The sequence below is a fragment of the Lonchura striata genome, chromosome 6, assembly GCF_046129695.1.
Source record: "Lonchura striata isolate bLonStr1 chromosome 6, bLonStr1.mat, whole genome shotgun sequence".
Taxonomy (NCBI): Eukaryota; Metazoa; Chordata; class Aves; order Passeriformes; family Estrildidae; genus Lonchura; species Lonchura striata.
The window spans coordinates 22,917,374-22,936,190 of NC_134608.1; the positions used below are offsets into that span (position 1 = coordinate 22,917,374).

General features: G+C 39.4%; 1 protein-coding gene across 1 annotated transcript in view; it reads right to left on the reverse strand.

Moving 5' to 3' along the window:
- The window catches only part of TTLL5 (tubulin tyrosine ligase like 5), a 122,562-nt gene that overhangs the window by 56,456 nt on the left and 47,289 nt on the right, over positions 1 to 18,817 (reverse strand). Inside the window, exons 23-29 of the mRNA XM_021542789.2 lie at positions 17,887 to 18,007; positions 16,153 to 16,299; positions 14,099 to 14,196; positions 11,124 to 11,257; positions 10,406 to 10,519; positions 9,638 to 10,045; positions 8,118 to 8,305 (exon numbers count right to left, since the gene is read on the reverse strand). Of these exons, the coding sequence (XP_021398464.2) occupies positions 8,118 to 8,305; positions 9,638 to 10,045; positions 10,406 to 10,519; positions 11,124 to 11,257; positions 14,099 to 14,196; positions 16,153 to 16,299; positions 17,887 to 18,007 (1,210 nt within the window). The remainder of the gene's footprint in view (positions 1 to 8,117; positions 8,306 to 9,637; positions 10,046 to 10,405; positions 10,520 to 11,123; positions 11,258 to 14,098; positions 14,197 to 16,152; positions 16,300 to 17,886; positions 18,008 to 18,817) is intronic.

The window sequence follows — 18,817 nt, forward strand, 5'->3', positions numbered from 1 at the left end:
CATTTAGACAATCTGCCTCAAAACTTCCAGTGGGAGTGATTTCTACAAGACACAATCCTGCCAAAAGTTTGATGATCAGGGTGTAATCTTTCCCATAACATGAGACCTAGCCGCTCAGCCTGGCCTGTTTGGTTACTATCTGCAGATGTTGCTGTATCATAACAAAACTCTCTGCTTCTATTCCCTGTGGAACCTCAGAGCAGAAGGAGTTCAACATAAGCACTGCAGAAACTACAGTGGTATTTTCACTTCCTACAGCCTCTGCTGAGACCAACTGGTTACATTACTGGTGCTGCTACAAATCAGTAGCAATAAAAGTAATTCCAGCTCCTGTGTGACCAGCTTGAATGAGGAGAAGATAGGGCCCTGCAGCAGTGCAGAGGTGTGAGAGAGGAAAGAAAAATGTCCCTCAGAGGTGATTGTCTGCTTCTGGTTTCTCTTACAAATTACAGTAAGATGCCTTTTTTCTTTACACTTCCCATTTTCTCCATCAGTGGGAGTGTAAAAACCAAAGAAATAGCCACATAAGGAAACTAAAACTAAGACTCAAATAAAATGGGTTGAGTCAAACCAAGAGATCATCATTGAAAAAAACCCCAAAACTCCCCAGTGGGGAAAATGGCCTCACCAAACTTCTCTAAGTACTTGCTGCACCCTAAATGCAATGCTCTTGCTGTGCTGTTCAGGTCTAGACAGTAAAGAGCTGATGCCCACTGGAACCTGTACAGTGCATTTTGGCAGACTGGCAGCTTGCTCTGTCAAGGACGAGGCAGGCAAGAGTTCCACACTGTCCCAAAGGCAGATAAATGAGGAGTGGTATGGTTTCCAATATTGTCGTAGCTGATGTTAAGACAAAGCTCACTATTTTGAGATTCCCGCAGCATATACAACGTCCCTCTGGGACATGGTAAAATGCTCCATTCAATTCTTCTTCACTCCCTCTTCCTGCCCCTAAGGTTTTGTAAGCTTACCTGCTTCTTGCTGACTTCCACCTTCTGTCTAAATGAAAACAGACTAAGACAAATGCCCCATCCTCCACTGGATCTGTCAGTATGCTTGCAGGAATCTTGGCTGCCAGTCAGTGCCCTGGATCTTGGGCACTGACTGGCTGCATAACACAGAAGGAGGCAGCTCTCTATAGCCCTTGCCTGGGTGGTCTGATGTTATCCCTGTGATTAAACTCCCTGGCTGCATGAATTGGAGCTATTCCTGATGATAGCTGGGACCTGAAATCTTACTCTCCCACACACACAGAGTCAGAGCTCCGACCAGGTTTCCCCTCCTCCTCTTCCTCCTCCTCTTGGTCAAGCTGGCCAACTCAACACATTCTTCAGCTCTCTAGCCTTAATAACTACAAAGTACTACAGCCTGCTAGATATCAACTCCAGCTACCCCCCATCACCAAGCAGTGATAGGGACCTCACACAGATACAGCATTGCAGAAGAATTTTTACCTTACAGCATGCTTCAGAAAGAAGTAGCATGCTATTTACAAAGAAAAACACTCATATGCATTCAGGATCCAGCCACCTGGCTCTGGATGTACACACATGCTGTGTATTTTCATGTCCTCCCTGCAGAAAGTCTTGCAATGCAAACACATGGAAATATTTTATGCTAAACACACGTGAAATAAAGACTTCAGATTAAAGCCTGGTATAAAAGGAAAAGTAGTCTGGGTAAGTTTTCATCCATCTGTCCATCAAGAAACACCAGTGGCTTATGCTAGGTACAGGTAAAAAACCCCTCTTAGTTCAGCTGTCCAGAAGTCAAATTAGTCAGTAAGATCTCTACATCATAAAATCAAGGCAAGAAAGGCAATAAAACTCCTTTCCAGTGAAATGGGCTTGCTGAACTGGATCTTCAGGCCTCATTCCCCAACTCACCACCAACATGCCTGCCTTGTTTCCCCAGAGTACTGTCGCCATCTTAGGCTTATGCAAGGCAATGGGCAAACTGAACAAGAACATTTTAGGAAACTGAAAAACTGTTTTACCATGCACCATTAACCACTACAGTGCACATATTGACAAAGACATCACCACTTCGTAAAAATTATTAACAAGCCTCCAACTGACGTAACTAGGGAAATCACCAATTTCAGATACTGAGCTCCTCACAAGTGTCTCAGGCTCAGAAACCCACTTATCATAATGAAAAGATTGACCACAGTAAAGCAATGTAACAAAGAAAATCTTAAACATGGAAGCAGCAGCACCGCACATGTTCTTCAGTAGAAAAAGTCAGTTCAGATCAATGGCCCAGCAAACTCACTATCCTGTCTGACATATATCAGAAGGTGAAAAAAATTTTGGTTTCCATGCATATAACAAACATCTTACTGATAAGCAAATAATTTTTTTATTTCTGTATGGTCAAACCTAGGGATCTACCATTTGCAAAATGCTCATTATTCTGTCTGATGAAACTATGGCCTTCTAATTTTTCAGAAGTTTCAGAAAGCAAATAACTTCTGTGACAATAACTATTCACTTTTACTATAATTTTTTACTCCAATATCTCCCTGCTAAACTGAATATCCTCTTCTTATTATGAGAAACATGAATAAAATAAACTTTACCTTGTCTTTCATTGCTCTATGTAATTCCTTCACACTTGTCTCCTCCCTCAAAAAACTTTGTTTTCACCATCTCATTAAAACTGCATTTGCAGTCAATAATTTTAAAGTTATTTTTCTTAAATTCATTTTAGAATTATCACCCAGAAGTGAAAACAGTTTTGACGAAGGTTATGCAATTGATGCTTACATTAAAACATATCTATCCTATCCTACTCCTTAAACACCTTAATCAATTTTCTTTGCTAACTTTACTGCTTAACTCAAAACAGGTATTTGCACTGAGATTTCAATGAAATATTCTTTTTTCTTCCCTAAAGAAATAAAGTTTAGATTAATCATTCAAGAGGTTAAAATTATTGCTTATCATATAGTCAGTTAATTGTAAACACTGAACTTAAGCTGCCAGTGTCTAGCCCAATTAAGACAGCTGTTAAATTTCTACTAGTTTTACTCATAATAATCAAATAAAGAATACATAGTGACAATTTCCCAGGAGGTAGGTCCAAGTTTAAGTTTACAGCACACACCTAACTTCATTGTAACCAAACATGGGACTCTCACAGCCCACATTATACTGAAAGTAGCAAGAAATTACCTCATGTAGTAAACATGAGCTGCACAAACATGGATGAACACTAGAGAATAGTTAATTTCCTGTAAATTCACACCCTATATTACATGGCAATAACTTGCTTTTAAATTCATTCTTTAAGTAATAAAATGCCTTAATAATGTCCTTATGAATGTCCTCCTTTCAAACCTTTAATGTTACACTGGATCATGCACATTCTGTATTATGTATCTTTAGTTACCCCCTTGCTATATAGCAAATTGACTAGTTTTTTGTTTGCTTTTTGCCCTTTTTTGCCCTGTAATAAAACTTCCTTTATCATCCTACAGATATCTGACATCTTAACAGCCCTTTCTGAAAGCTTGTCAAAAACCTTTTTGGAAGTTTGAATACAAACAAGTTAAACTGAGTGTTGTATTTCTCAGTTCAAAAAACTCTAATAGATAGGACATAATAGATTACTCAATTTCTTATGGCCATTGGAGATCAGATACCTCCTTATTAGCCTACTCAGTCATTGCCTTACGAGGTTGATGCTGGAGTCTGAAAGGCACATTTACCATAGAGATCTCTGTTGCTTGCTCCCAGACACATTGGGTAGCTAATAAGAGACACACCTTTCTATTTTTGGATGCTGCAGAGTACTATAGTTAGATTGCACATACTGCAAAAATCAGGCTATATCTGAAAAAGTATGGATAGTATGGATAGAGGTACCTTACTCCTACTATTGTTATAATCTCAAAATGGGCTTCATTATTAGAAAAAAAAAAAGAGAAATAGCAGAAAAACAACTTAATGAAAGGCAAAATGTTCCTACACACTTTGTGCAACTGTGAGGACCGAAAATTGAGTACAAAAAAACAAAACTGCACATCAGTAAGGCTTTACCTTCCTCATCTCTCATATGCTAAGAACTGTATATTGTATGAGTATCAGTGTGAAGTTCCTATCTGATCTTTCAGAAATGAATGCAAAGGACTGACAAGACAGAAAGCCAAGGTAAACACAAAAATCTTGTTTTCTTAAGAGAATAGATCTTAAACATCTTTTTCAAAATTTATCAGATACTTAATTTTTTTCCTTTGGCATTACTATTTTAGTAGTAAATAATAAAGTAGTATCAGTAACATCAATAGAATTATGCCAATAGAAAATAACTCAATAACAAACTATTTTAATACAGAGGCTAGAAAACAAGAGTGTAAAAGAGGAAACACAAAACAGGTGCTTCGGGCATGGGTTGAAAACAGTGAAGAATAGGAGGGATTGGAGAGGGACAGAGATGGATTCCCAACCAGAATGACAACATCACTGCAAGCACAGCTGCTGAGGCTACATTCCTGGGAACCCCAGAGACCCACACTACTATATGGATACCAGAAGCAATTCTCACAAAAACAGGAATGGAAAATAAGCTTCGCAGCTGCTCTTGGAAGGAGGTATGTATTTAGAGCACCCCAGTCTACAAGACACAGCTTGGTACAACACATGGAACCAATGCATTCAACTCTAACATAGAAGTTCTTGCCCTTGAGGGGAAAAAAACCAAAACGCACAAACCAAAAACCCCCATAAAAACACAGTCCACAGCAACACCGGTATTTTCAAGTCACTCTTTCATATACCACATCCAAATCAATGGTCCTAATCTTATCATGAAACATAATTAAATCCATATATCAAGTAATTTTCATACCAGCCAGGTACTTTCCAACAAGGTAGACTAACTCCAAGTTTCTGGAATGGCTTTAAACAATTGTACTCTTTTTATTATTAGGTAAGCAATGTTCTAATCTTCATGCCAATTTATTTAAGAATGCTTTTTTAAAAATACTATCGTATTTCAAGTGGTTTAAACACAGAAGTGAAAAGGGTGAAAATAACAATTCAGAGTTTCCTGTCTAGAAATGTACTGGAAAGTAGTGCCTTGTTTAATTAAATAACTCTGATATGAGCCCTTTCTCTACTCTCCTCTCAGTTTTCCATCTGTTAATTCTCTTGTCCTAAAGCCATCAGAGTTTCATAACCCAGAACCCTCAAACACTCCCATCTCAAGCCTTTCCCCCTTTCATCTCATACCAGTTAGTCTTTGACTTTCCAGTTCCCTCCAGGTGTTTACTAAATCCCTTCCCACATATTTCTCCATCTCATCTCTCTGCCTTCCCTCCTCCTGGTTCAAGCCAAATCCTGGTCTGCCCAAATCTAAAACCATACAACAGTCCTAGGTAGCTTGAACAGTACCTGTTCTTCTGCAAATCACTTTCCAAACTGCCAGCCTACTCTGCAATTCCTACACTTCTATTTATTCAATGCCCCTGCTTCCAATCCACATCCATGCTTAGCAGTTCAAAGTCTAATATCCTGGTTTCAGGTCCCTCAACAATAAGCCAAGCCTTGCTGCCCTACTATTATGTTTTATTGTATGCTGATACCTCTTACTGCCCTTCTTGTCATTGTAGCCCTCTCTTCTCACAAAACCCCTGGGCCCTTCCTGCAAGACAGGATTTAACATCCAGGCTGGATCAAAAAATAATCGGAATGACTGTTTAATGATTGACAGAAGAGTAGAATGTGTCCATGCAAAAGACAAAAAAAGCATAAGCAGTTACTGCATGCTTTAATTATGATACATTGGGCTTTGCAGCTACATCTAAACCTTCCAAAACATCACTGTTTCAAGTGTGCTTAAAAATAATGGTCTCAGCTTAGAAATTGCTATGTGCAATAATTTCAGTACTGAAGAAACAGATTACCTTAAAAACTGTTCTCAACTATATCCAAATTTTCATACTAAGCAAATTTTAGATTCAGACTTCATCTCTCCAAAATCATTATTTTAAAAACATGGCCAGAAAAATCACAGTAAAGAGCAGATGTCTATAACTGAATGGACACAGGCTCAGGAAGGAAACTCATTGTCAGATAGAACTCCAGCTTTAAACTCCTCATTGACTTGTGAATTCCTTTCTATGCAGATCTCTTTCATGATGACAGAAGATGACAAAGATATAACCCAACACATGTTTCTATATTTCACTACTGAAACACAGCCTGTGCAAACACTGCATAGTTGAATACAAAATATAGCAGAGTCAAAAAATCAGCAGTGTCTGCTAGGAGCGAGTATCTTTTGTTTGCTTGTTGCAAAGCAAATTAGCACCACCATTCTCCTACTATCCAATTCCCACCTCTTCTTTGGGAAAGCATCTTGGAAGAACCCAGCAGTAAAAGCAATGCAGACACATTGATTGCAGCCAGTACATTTCCATAATACCCATGCACTTCACAGCCACTTTCATGCTTGAGTATACCTACACTGACTGACTGCTGGCTAAACATGTTTCAGATGCCAGAGTATGCTCCTTTGCTACTCAACACAGCAACACTGCTGTGCTCAGGAAACTGCACCGCCCTTCTCATGCAGATCTTTCTTAATTCCCCCCTTAATTCCCACTTCTTAATTTATCTAGGAGTAATAAGCCATTATAAGAATACAGGAGTTTAAAAATCATTTAAGCTACACAAATGGCTGCAAGACAACACACTGGGTTCTCTAGACAGACCTAACAAACCACAACAGTTGAAGCAGAATGGGTAATGAATGATTTTAGGGAAAAAAAAGTCTATGAACTTATTTTTCAAAGTTCTTCTCTGGAAAGACTGAAATGGAATAGATGCATTTCAAATTTTTTCCCCCAAGTATTTCTTTAGATAGTAACCTTTATCCAAGGAGTCAGTTTCCATCATGTATTTAGCTTCCAACAAATCAGCATTTCCTGAAAGAAAATGTTTCACTATCAAAGTTTTTGAACAGTTTTGATGACAACATTTCACTTAAAACCAGCTGAGAACCAGACTGATATCTCCGGGTATTACCAGACAAGCAAACAAGATCAAATTGTCTAAATAGGATCTAGCCTGATGCCAGACCAGGCCTCAGCACCACTAGTATAGCCAGTGCTCACATTCTCTCCAGAGTCCATCAACAAGAAGCGACTTTATTTTTTGACATACCCTTTAAAAATTGAAGAGCTATATGCAAAGAAAAATCTATTCAGCTTCCTAAAGTTATACATGTACCCACATTTTGAAATATATTACCAATAGCATAACCAGTTATTCAAAATCCAAACACATAAAAATAAAACTGGAAGAAGCAAAGAGAAGCAAATACCATCAGCTGTTGCAACTATAAAACATACCTCAGAAAACTCAGCAAAACATAACTGTTAAAACAGTAATTCTATAATACAAGAATCAAACTAAGACAAATCCAGCAAGTAAAGAGAAAAAAAAAATTACTATCCAAGCCAAAGTGCCTATACTAGAAAATCAGCAGTTGGCAGCTTAATTAACTGAGAAGTGCTCAACTTGAACACCCTTGATGAGTTCAACTATAGCATATTATAAAGCAAAAAATTTGTTACCATGTAGCCATTTAGGACATAATTCAACATGAAATATGAAACCAAGTGCAATTCTGTCAGAACTCAATTATATATCACCACGTTTGACAAAAGGATTATCATTTCCTATGATAGTAAGTACTTCCATTTGGTCTTTACATTGTTATTGGAATACAGAATTTACATCAGAACCCATTCTGCAGACTTTCATGGCCTGCACTAGTGACACACTGGAGGAACAAGGAAGCAAACTGCATGGAAGCACAAATCTGAGAAGACTCTGGTTTATTGTCTAGTAAGACAAAACATAGATTCCATTTTTTGTAACATTTTCTAATCCTCTGCCTATTCTCCTATAAAATGACTTCAAGACATTCTTGTCATCTCACAGAGAGGCAAAATTTTGGTGACTGTAAACACTTTGAAACAACAGGACAGAGATGAATTTTCACAAGATTTAGTGGTTGCAGCATCTCTCAGCCCAGCCCAGTGCTCACACAGAAGCCTGTAACAAACTTGTCCCTTGCACAGGGACTCTACTTCAGCGCTTACATACCTGCTGTGTAATGAGACTGAGGTGGCTTGCTGGGGAATACTGGCAGGCTGCTTGCTTTTCTGCCAACTGCTGCAGTTCTGCTGCTGCTGCCACACGGGGCCCATGATGTTTGCCCTGGGCAGTGTGTTCTGCATCTCTGTGCATCCTGGCTGAGCTCACACACTGCCCATTTGAACCACGCTGGAGACCTACCAAACAAACATTTCCATGTGCTTCGTGAGCCATATGTCAGACCCTCAGCCTGCTCATCTCAGATATGCTAAAGCAGATAAGACACCAAGAAGAATACAGAATACACCTATTCTTCATAGGTATTGCCCAAATTAACAATTAGCAATTTCAAATCTGTATTCTCTCTATTGCAATGTTTCTAATGGCATCCAATTCCAGAGACATTGACAGCTGTTACCCAAGTTAAATCTGTAAAGTTTTTCCTTAAAAACAAATGGATTGCTTTAAGTAAGCTGCTCAGTTGGGAAGCAAAATGTATTTTAATATGATCAAAGTACAAAAAAAAAAATTAGTATTATCAGGATCACAGCTGTTAGCCTGTATGTAGTTCCCAAAGCTTCCAAATAGATTACAGCCTGCATGCAAATTGTACAGTTTCTCCTACACTTCAGGTTTTTTACACTCTAAAGCTGCATTGCTTAACTAAGTTCTACCACAGGATGAGAGGTCTCTAAATCTTGTTTTTGGGATACCCTTGGATATGGCAGTGCTTAAACACCCTAGAACGAGAGATATTTAATGATTGATACAGATTCTTCTTTTCTGGAGGTCTTGACACATCTTTAAGTATTCAACAATTATGAGGTTTCATTACAACCAGAGAACTGAGAACAGCACATAGACTGAGACAAGACTGCTTATGAAAACAACATTAAACCCACTAAAGATAGATGAGATCAGTAACATGATAAAGAAAATATACAATACTTAATTTCACAGCTCTTTTTGAACAAGTTCAAAGGCTGAGTTCAAAGCACAAGGCTGAGGGGAGACCTTATCACTACAACTATCAGAAAAGAGGTTTTTGTGAGGCAGGGGTCAGCCTCTTCTCCCAAGTAGCAAACAACAGGACAAGAGGAAATGGCCTCAAGTTGTACCAGAGAAGGTTTAGACTGAATATTAGGAAAAATTTCTCCACCAAAAGGGTTGTCAAGCACTGGAACAGGCTGCTAGGAAGTGGTTGAGTCACATACCATGAAGATATTTAAAACACATGTAAATGCAGCTCTTCAAGACCTGGTTAATATGGGACATGGTTAACTGTTTGACTTGGTGATCTGAAAACTCTTTTTCAACTGAAATGATTTTATGATTGCCTGTTCATTTGGTCAATAAAAGGGCATCTGCCGAACAAGGACAGCATTCTGTACTCCTACTTTCTGTAAGAAATTTAGCACCATTGAACAAGACTCAATTCTGGAAATGTAAAATTTCTACCTACTTCACAACAGAAATTACACAGTCTTTGTACTGAACTAGCAGGTTATCATCAATCCCAGAACACTCACCTACTTTTGCAGAGGGTATTTGGGACAATCTTTGGCTGTAGATCTGAACAGCTCTTTGGAAAGAGGAAAATGGTCCAATGGTGTAGCTACCAGCACGACGACGTAACCCTGCAAGGCTACACGTCTCAGCGGACACTGGGTGTGTGGGGACAGAAGAGCTGTCAGGAGCTGTGCTCTGCAAGGAGCGTACTGGGGGTGAGGACTGAATCAGTCTGGGACCAGCTGGAGGCGCCGGCAATGAAGGCTGACCAGACACCTTTGGATTTTCAGAGGCTGCAGGCTGAGCTGGCATCCATGAGCTGGTACTTCTCTGCAATGTGGCACCAGGAACAGAGGAAGAAGCACTGGGAGGACTACACTGAGGTAAGTTCTCTTCAGCTTTTAAGGATAAGGTGAGTCCTTCTGGAACTATACAAAGATAATGAACATACTGTATGAGGAAAAATCTACTTTTTGGGTCCTTTGTTAGTATCAACACACCAAATGCCTGCTTTCAGACCCACTGAAGCCAAAATGACCTCATCTACCAACAGAGACAAGAAGTTCTACATAATAAATACCTTCTTTTAAAGCCTGCCTTATCTAGATCAACCCCCCCCAGGGAGGGGCAGCTAATTCTTTCCCACTGCCTACTCTACAGTATCCTCTCTTGTGTTTAAAAGTAAATATTAGGCATTTGGATCTCTGAACCCAAAGGTTCCAACCCTTCGTTTAAAACAGTATATGCAGTCCATTTTTTTTAATGATTATTTAAGTCAGTTCACTTACAGCTTGATTTAGCTTCTTTGGGTTTGCAGCCTTTTAGTGCTCCTTCTGCAGACAAATCTGCAACTGAATTTTTGGCGTGATCACCTTTTATTTTTTTCACCATCTCAGGATGCTCTATAACAAAATCAAGGATTTAGGAAGTAGAACACTGCAAATCACTAGAACAATGCTGCAAAATTTACCCTTATTGTAATTGACTTTATTGCTACTACTTCCTCTAGACCACACAACTTCATTGATGACAATTATGCAGTCACATACAGTAGCATGGACTACTAGATACATATGGCTGGCACACCCTTCCTTCCATGGAATGCCTAATTAGGCTCAAATGTACAGTCTCTGCCCTCCAATGGATACACTCACTGCAGGCAGCAAAATTTAAGACCTTGATTTCATTTCAATTCTTACTACCTTCAGTTGGTACATTCTCATTTCAGTCATGAACTACCATATCTAGTTCCTTTATAAATACCAGTCTAAGTTCAACCCATTTCACTTCAGGCAAACAAGGCAGGAGTGAAGTTACTCTAGTCTTCACATTAGACTGAGTTAAAGGAAAAAAAAAAAAAAAAAAAAAAAAAAAAAAAAAAAAAAAAAAGCATGCAACCTCAGAAAACCTAAGTAACATTGTGGAGAGGTTGTTCTCTTTTCACAGACATAAGTTAAACTAGATTTGTCTGGGCAATATAATTTCAGAACCGCCTGCAAAACTTACCACCTTGTGGCTGTTTCTCCAACTGGTGACTGCTGTTGCCATGTTTTGTGTTTGTGGATTTTGCTCCTAGGAAGACACTTGCCGATTTGTTTTTGTGTGTGTAAAATGTCAGTACTTCCTCCAGGTCACTTTCACTGCAATAAGGAGAGAAGAATGGATGTAGAGTGAGGACGTTAAGCTTTTCTACATTCATGTAACAGTCAAAGACAAACGAGAAGGAAACTGAAAAGTAGAGTGGGGAAAAAAAAAAGTGACACTAGACAAGCTAATGATTTGCTCAGTTCTGCAGGGTAAGAGCAAATGGAAGGCAAGATGCCCTGGTTAAATCTGAGATTTCCACTAAAATACCATCTTCTCATGCAGTAGAAAATACAAGGCATTTAGGAGCCTTCCCACGATAAATAAAGAGCAAGTGAATACTTCAAACACATCTGGGGAGATTAGCTCAATATGAGATATCCCATTCACAGCTAAATTTGTGAATCTTCTGCAGGTGCTCTTTAGAATGAGCAGCTATTTTCTCATAAGAGATCTCAGCTCAGCCTCTATTTTATTGTCACCATTAGTTTCTGTTCAACAGCAGGGGGAGAAGAGGAAAGAAGGCAAAAGCTTGTTAATTAACCAAAACTGCAGGACAACCAGAACTGTCCATATTTTCTGTGAAACTTGCAAAACTTGCATATGTTTCTCATTTTCCTTTCAAGAACAAAGTGGGGACAGCCCCAATATCTTAAACACCTATTGGTCCCACACCTGTATCAGTTACTTGGCCATTCTTATTAGAGCTTGTGCAAGCTGTAGTTCTGGTTGTTTGGTATCTAACATGTTTTCCTTTTGCTTTGTAGTGTTGCCTCAGCATCAGTGAGTGGCTGTATGGCATGGCAAACACCAAAGCAAGTAGTATAGTGCTGGCAACACCACAAGAAAATGTAACACAGGAATATAAATTAGCAGAGCAGCAGTTAGAATCTTTCAAACTATCCTCTGAATATCACAATTGTAACTAGTATTAGCTAGTCTAAACTTTGGTAAAAGCCACGTCTAAAGCTGATACACTGAAGTTTGCAGCATAGCCTGAAGATCCAAACTTCACTTCTTCTCCCAGAAGAGAAGAGGAAATACAAGAATGAGAATCTGTGTAGAAAGATGCTTTAAGCTTTTAAAACAATTTACCAGTATGTATGTGCTTTTACAGTGCACTGAAGATGTTTAATATCAATGGTCATATCATATATACACCTAGGCACAATGACATCCATGCGATATCAAAGTTAGTCAATGAGACCATCTCAATTAAGAAGCAACCTTTATTACCCATTTTCTCTACTGTTGCGTTCACTGTACTGCAGAATGAACACTCAGAGTGGAAACCTATCCCTTTTGCTTGGCTCCAAATTACTTGCTCACTGATTTAAGCTTGAAGCACGGTGCCAAGTAGTGTCAGATATCAGAGTTTTCAAACACACCTCATACTTCCAAAAGAAGCAGAAAGATCATGGATAGAAATTGTCTGATCTTCAGCAAACTATTCTATATCACTCAGACAATCCAGCAAAAATCTCCAGCCCCAGCCTAGACTGTGCATTAGGTCATGATGACATGGTAGCCAATTAACATGAAAACAGAAGAATTTGCAGCACAGCTAGAATTTCCATGTAGCTATCTCTTAACATTTCTGGCAAAAAGGAAAATTACCTGCCTAGGACACAACAGACATTTCAGTGGCCAGAATGTTCAGAGAACCAGAAGCATACCATAAGCCCACATAACATGCATTTCTAGCAAGAGCAGTAGATAGATCCTAAGGTGTATGGTAGTCAGGCATCTTTTGTCTGAAGATTTTTCTGCGATTCTGTAAATCTGTTGCAGTAATGACTCCATCAATTATATTAGCAAAAGGTAAAATACTTGTTTTCACAAGAATGTATCAAAACAGAATGTGAAACCACTTGAACTTACTTAGGATGGCTCAGCTACCACCCTTCTTCTAAACATTCACTATTAGTGCTATACAAACAGAAAATGAAAGAATACTTTAATAAGTAATCATGCAAAAGAAGAAGTGATCATCAATCTTCACATTAAAAAAGAAGATAGGCATTGAAAAGGCAGGTAAACTCTCTCCAGATATTGACAGGGGTTCTTGCCTATATAGGCATGTCATATATTGACCAAATAATGGAGTTAAGAGGAATTGCTTTTTGTCCTTGACAATCAGATTTTGAAAACATAATTGTGGTTCACTGAATAATTTCAGACCTCTCCATAGTCAGATAGTTATAATATCATTGTTTTTCATACAATGCTACAGGCCCTAAGGAATAGTTAACTATTTTCAAAATATCTTTCTTACCAGACTAAGTTTAAAGCAGATAAAAGTGCAGTGATAGAAAATGCTGGTTTTCCATTTTGAAAGTAACTGCTTGCACTGAACTGCCTTAGCAGGCCAAATCAGAGGCCTAACTCCCTTCCTTGCTCATTTCAGAAAATCCAGACCTGGAAAATTCCTGAAGAGAGGCAGCAAGCATGAGATTTGTTTCCGAGAGCAGAAATTTGAGTCAGAGCTGTAACAACTGTTCAACCACAGCAGCTCAAGATCTGAGCAGCAGTTCTAGTTTTCATTCTCCTTCTGAAGTACTGTCTTATTTGGTCCAGCAGCACAGGAGAGGAAACCATTAACTCACCAGCAGCAGTTTGAAATCTACACAGGACAGGGCAACCACTGCTGTCCTTTGGGAAGTTACTTAATGGTCAAAACATCTATTGTATGCTCTTCTCTATGCACCAAATGCTGACGTTACAAGTGTTTGGTTGCTGGAAGACAGACATGAGAAGACAAGCTCCCTGTCCCTCAGCAGGAACAGGTCCTACAGTCAATAAAGCTATGTAGAGGCTTTAGATCAATCAAATCATCTTTAGAACAATGCTTTGAGGCTGAGAGATCATTTATCAAGGGGAATAAAATCTATTCCTACCTTGCTCTGGCAATGAAGTTCTGAAAATCTTTAGGATCTACTCCCTCCTCCTCTTCCTGTTTCTTTTTTGGTTGTTTCTGAACCATCAGTTCTGTTTCCTGTTAAGAAGTAGTATCAGTAAGTGTCTCTATTCCATGGCATAGCTACAGCTCCCAGAATACAAAAACCAATTCCATAGGATCTAAGACAAAAAGAACATTGCTTTATGCAACACCATGAATAAATATGGAGACCCCCAGGGACAGCAACCTGGGCATACACTGAAGTCCATTCCTCCACCTGACACAATTAATTAGCTGAGAAAAGGTCAAGTCTTCATAAATGTGTGCTATTCCTTCAACTACACCCTTTGCTAGAACATCAGGAAGTATGGAAGGGAAAAAAAAAATAAAGTCATTCTTTATAGATGCGAGGTCCCCTCCCCACTTTCTTCTGTCAAGCAGCAAATTGCTGAGGGCTTATACACATAACAAAACCCCATTGATTTAGCAAAGACTAAGAAAGTAAAGCAGTACAGCATATGGCAAATATGCTTATACACTGAAATATACTGGAATAAATGGTAAACCTTTGTGGGTGAAAATGGGAGCAAGTTTTCAGATACAAAGGGTCCATTTTATACCAGCAGAACTGGTTGGCACTACACATTGGATTGATATAAATATGTCTGTTAATTAGAAAAACCTTCAGACCTGTCTAAAATACCAGTACCAGCTTAAAAACTTTATCTGACTAGACTTGACCTCCACTTCATTTCTTCCTGCTGCTACCCTGAGCATTCCCAGGAAAAAAGGGTCAGATATATCTTTTGAAACATAATTCAAGGCAGGGAAGAAAAAGCCAGTTTGGGACATCTTTACCCTTTACTACTTAAGTAAATGTCTGGATAATATGTGATCTGTTTTACTTAGTGGAGCTGTAGTCCTCTGTGTCATTATAGATGATATACAATGGCAAGTAGGAGTCTCTGTTAAATCTGAAGTTACAAGTCAATGAAAGAAGTCTGTACATTGGAATCAGAAATCAAAAAATCTCACACCCTTGACAATTTCTGAAGGGCTTAAACACATACACCCTGAAACCTAAAGTGATATGTTCTCACTTGTTTTAACTGAGAAAACATGTTTATGCACTGATTTATTACCAGTTACACATCTTACATTTGTGAATTTACTCAAGAGTTTGCAGAACATCCTAATGTTCGAATACAATTTGAGAGGGAATTATATCCAAAGCAGCTGCATTCTTCACTCACCACAGAGCCACCCAAGTGTTTTGTGGTTCCTCCTAACAGAGTACTTCAGCGAGCATTAGGCATACAAGGCACTCCCTGGAACAGATCTGGTTCAATACCAACCTTGATTAGACAGTTCAAGTTACCAAATGTCAGTTCTGACAAGGCAACAGAAGTGAACATCCTCTCGTAACAAGTAGAAGCTTGGAGGCCTGTGTGCAGCAGCCTCTGAAAGCTGAATTTCAATTACCCCTGTTCTAACACTGAAGAAATGCTAAGGGGCAAAGCAAAGGGGAAGCTGTCCTTGCAGGACGAAGATTAGGTTGCAACCACTATGCTAAGAACAACACCACCTACATTTAAAGATGTGATAATTATTTAAATTGGGACCCACAACTCCTTTACACTGAGCAAGCAGAGTACATTACTATAGAAATGTAGCTTTCCCTCAGTATGCCAAGTAAATAGTAAAATACTTGTTTCATGCTGTTCTGTATAAAAAAAAAATATATTTAAAGAAGCCCCAGAAAAAAAGATGTGGGAAGAGGCATTACAAAGCTTAAGAATCAAAGACAAGGCAAAGAAAAAACACACTGCCAGTTAAATTCCACTTCTTTCTATGCACATAATTACTGGCCTGCACATACTATGTAATAATATTGTTGTCTATCTGACAATTTCAACAAAGTGCCATTGTTGGATACACAGCTGCAAGCGGATCACCTAAGTAACAGAAGAGTGCCTTTGAAACAGCCCGCACGAAACACTTTGTAAGAAGAAAACAGAAACCAAAAACATAATTTACAAAAGAATAAGTCACCTTGTCATAGCAGATGATGAACTCGCCCAGCTGGCGAGCCAGGATGCGACGCCGGTCAGTCAGTCCTACATGACGGCTGGGGAGCAGCAGCCTCAGAGATGGACGGAGGTTGCTGGCAGCTCGCTTCAGAAAGCGGATGATGAGGTCCTGCAAGCAAGAGAGATGGAGTTAACAACGTGCTATCTGCAAGGTGTGGGGAGAAGAGAATAGAGGTACTACAGCAGCTAAGGACTGGCAGGAACTAAACACATTGTCCTGAGAAAATGAGCTCAAACTGGCAGGCAAAAGCATTCTGCAGTATGCGCTTTTAATACAGCCCTATAAATCCAATGTGGGGGAGAAAAAAAATGGTGTATCTTACCTGAAGTGTGTCAGAATTTTGAACACTTAGGAAGTGTTTGTCTCAAAAGAATGGCATATAAAGGAAAAACAACCAGCCAGTAAAATGCAGTGACACACCTATAAAGTCCAGTATCTTAGGAGAATGTTTCCAAAAACCCACCAGCAATGTGTTAAAGGCGGCCTGTGGAAAAGTGCACTGACATAAAACTCTCTCAGCAGTACCACAGGAAAGGGAATCTTGGTCAGATATCTCCACTATAGTGGGTAATGCCATTTCATTATTTTTCATCTATATACTATTGCCACATCCTCTCCACAGCAACAGATGTCTACATCTACAGCCATGTAATTCCAGTCCCTCACCATATCTGTTTGACCTCTGGTAGGGGGAAACATATGGCAAGTCAGATCCTAAGGCAAGATGCATCCTGTGGGTGTTCTGAACCCTTTCTGTCTTGCTTCTGGATTTATTTTTGCTTAGGAGCTCTGCTAATGCATAAATGACCAGCCTCACAGCCAAACTATTGGATTTCACAGCTCGCCTCTCACTGCCATTACTCCAGGCTGGTTTGATCTGTTATTTTAAACATTATTCTTTACAGTACAGCAGACAAAGTGACTCAAAAAGCCCATTTTAATTTCCACTTGGAAAGAGCAGAGGTAACATTTTCCACTGAATTGAATGATTATTCTTGACACACAGTTTTATCTCTGAACTACATTGGCTGTTTCCCTGCAACACGCACTGAGTGAGAATAAATGCAGAAAGCTCAAGAGCCTACTGTACAAAGCTCTTTTAGGAAGGTTTGTGAAAGGATATGGGATTGCTGCGCATTTTAAAATGCGTACATATCAGACACAGGACTTCAAAATACTGCCTAGAAAAGTCCATCACTTTTACTTTCTGTTCTCAGTGGCCTTTGCTTTAATTTACTCTATCTAGAATGCAAGCAAGATTAATAAACACAGATGTCTGCACATATTACAACAATACGTAAGAGAAAAAGCTTAACTGGGTACCTGTTCTGAGTAGATGAATGCTTTGCTTAATACAGCACAAATCAGATCCTGACTAAGGACTCAAAGAATCTTCTAGAGAAGAATTCAAGAGCAGGTAAGCTCAGAAATCAGTGAAGGGAAAACCAACATGAGATCTGAACAGCCTGAATGTCAACAGAGTCCAGTCATTAAAAGCCGTCAATCATTGCTCTGAGGCCAGTTAGCAGTCCTACTTCATCGGTATATTAAAAACAGAGCACTGGCAACTAGACAAAGATGAACAACCATCATCTCAGTTGGACTTCTGTACTTCCAAGGATGGGAACTACCTTCAAAACTCTCAAGGCAGATTCCAACTTGGCTTCTCAGTCTGGCCAACACAAAGGTTCTTACCATTTGCTCATCCTCCTTGGCAGCCCAGGCAGGATTCTCGATCTGTTCACCAGCCTCCTTCACCAGTCGGAGCTGAACATGCCATAGATAGGCAGAGAAAGCTGTACGAGCTTGTACTTTGCTGTGGACAAAAAGAATCAGTTATCTTCAGAATAGGAATGGGAAGAGTTAGGCACAGTCAGGCACAGTTTATGAACCAAAACTACAGGCAGCAAAGACCTTCTAAGTGCACTAATGCTGAAGCTCAAAGAAAGGAGGACCCCTTCACCCCAGCAGCATTTTCAAACAGACTTTCAGTTCACCAAGATAGGGTGGTAGGTATTGCAGGAGGTACAAAAGACAGACACTATTCTAAGATAAATTCTAAAAATTGAATGTTCTTCCTGCCTTTTACACCCTTGGTTACTCTCCTCTAAAAGCCAGTAACATGGACATCAGCAAAACTATTTTTAAAACAAATTCAAGGCTCTACTGGGACTCTGTTTTCACAAACATTTTGAACACCACAACAACAGACCATAAAATAAACAAAGGGCTTGGTACTGGTGCCAGAGTTGTAACAAAGGCCCTGTAATTCCCTTTGGAAATGAAAGAATTAAATCTGAAAGTGAGCTCTTCCCCTGCTAGCTCAGGGATACAAGCCAAATTTCATTGAGCAAGGCACCACTGAGGAATGAAGGAACATCAGCAAAATCTGCTGTGCAGCTGGCTGAACATGTTGGGAAGCTGTAAGCATGAACTGAGGAGAGGACTGGGAGGGACACATAGCTTCTCATTCCCTCACAATAGTAGCCACTTTAGCATATGCATCTGTTGTGAGGGAAACTGCTGAAAGCTCTGCCTAATTCTGCTCATTGTCCTCTTGGTCTAAACCTTACCCTCAAACATTCTGCTCTCCCAGCCTCTGCTCTTCCTCATAGTTTTGCCCACA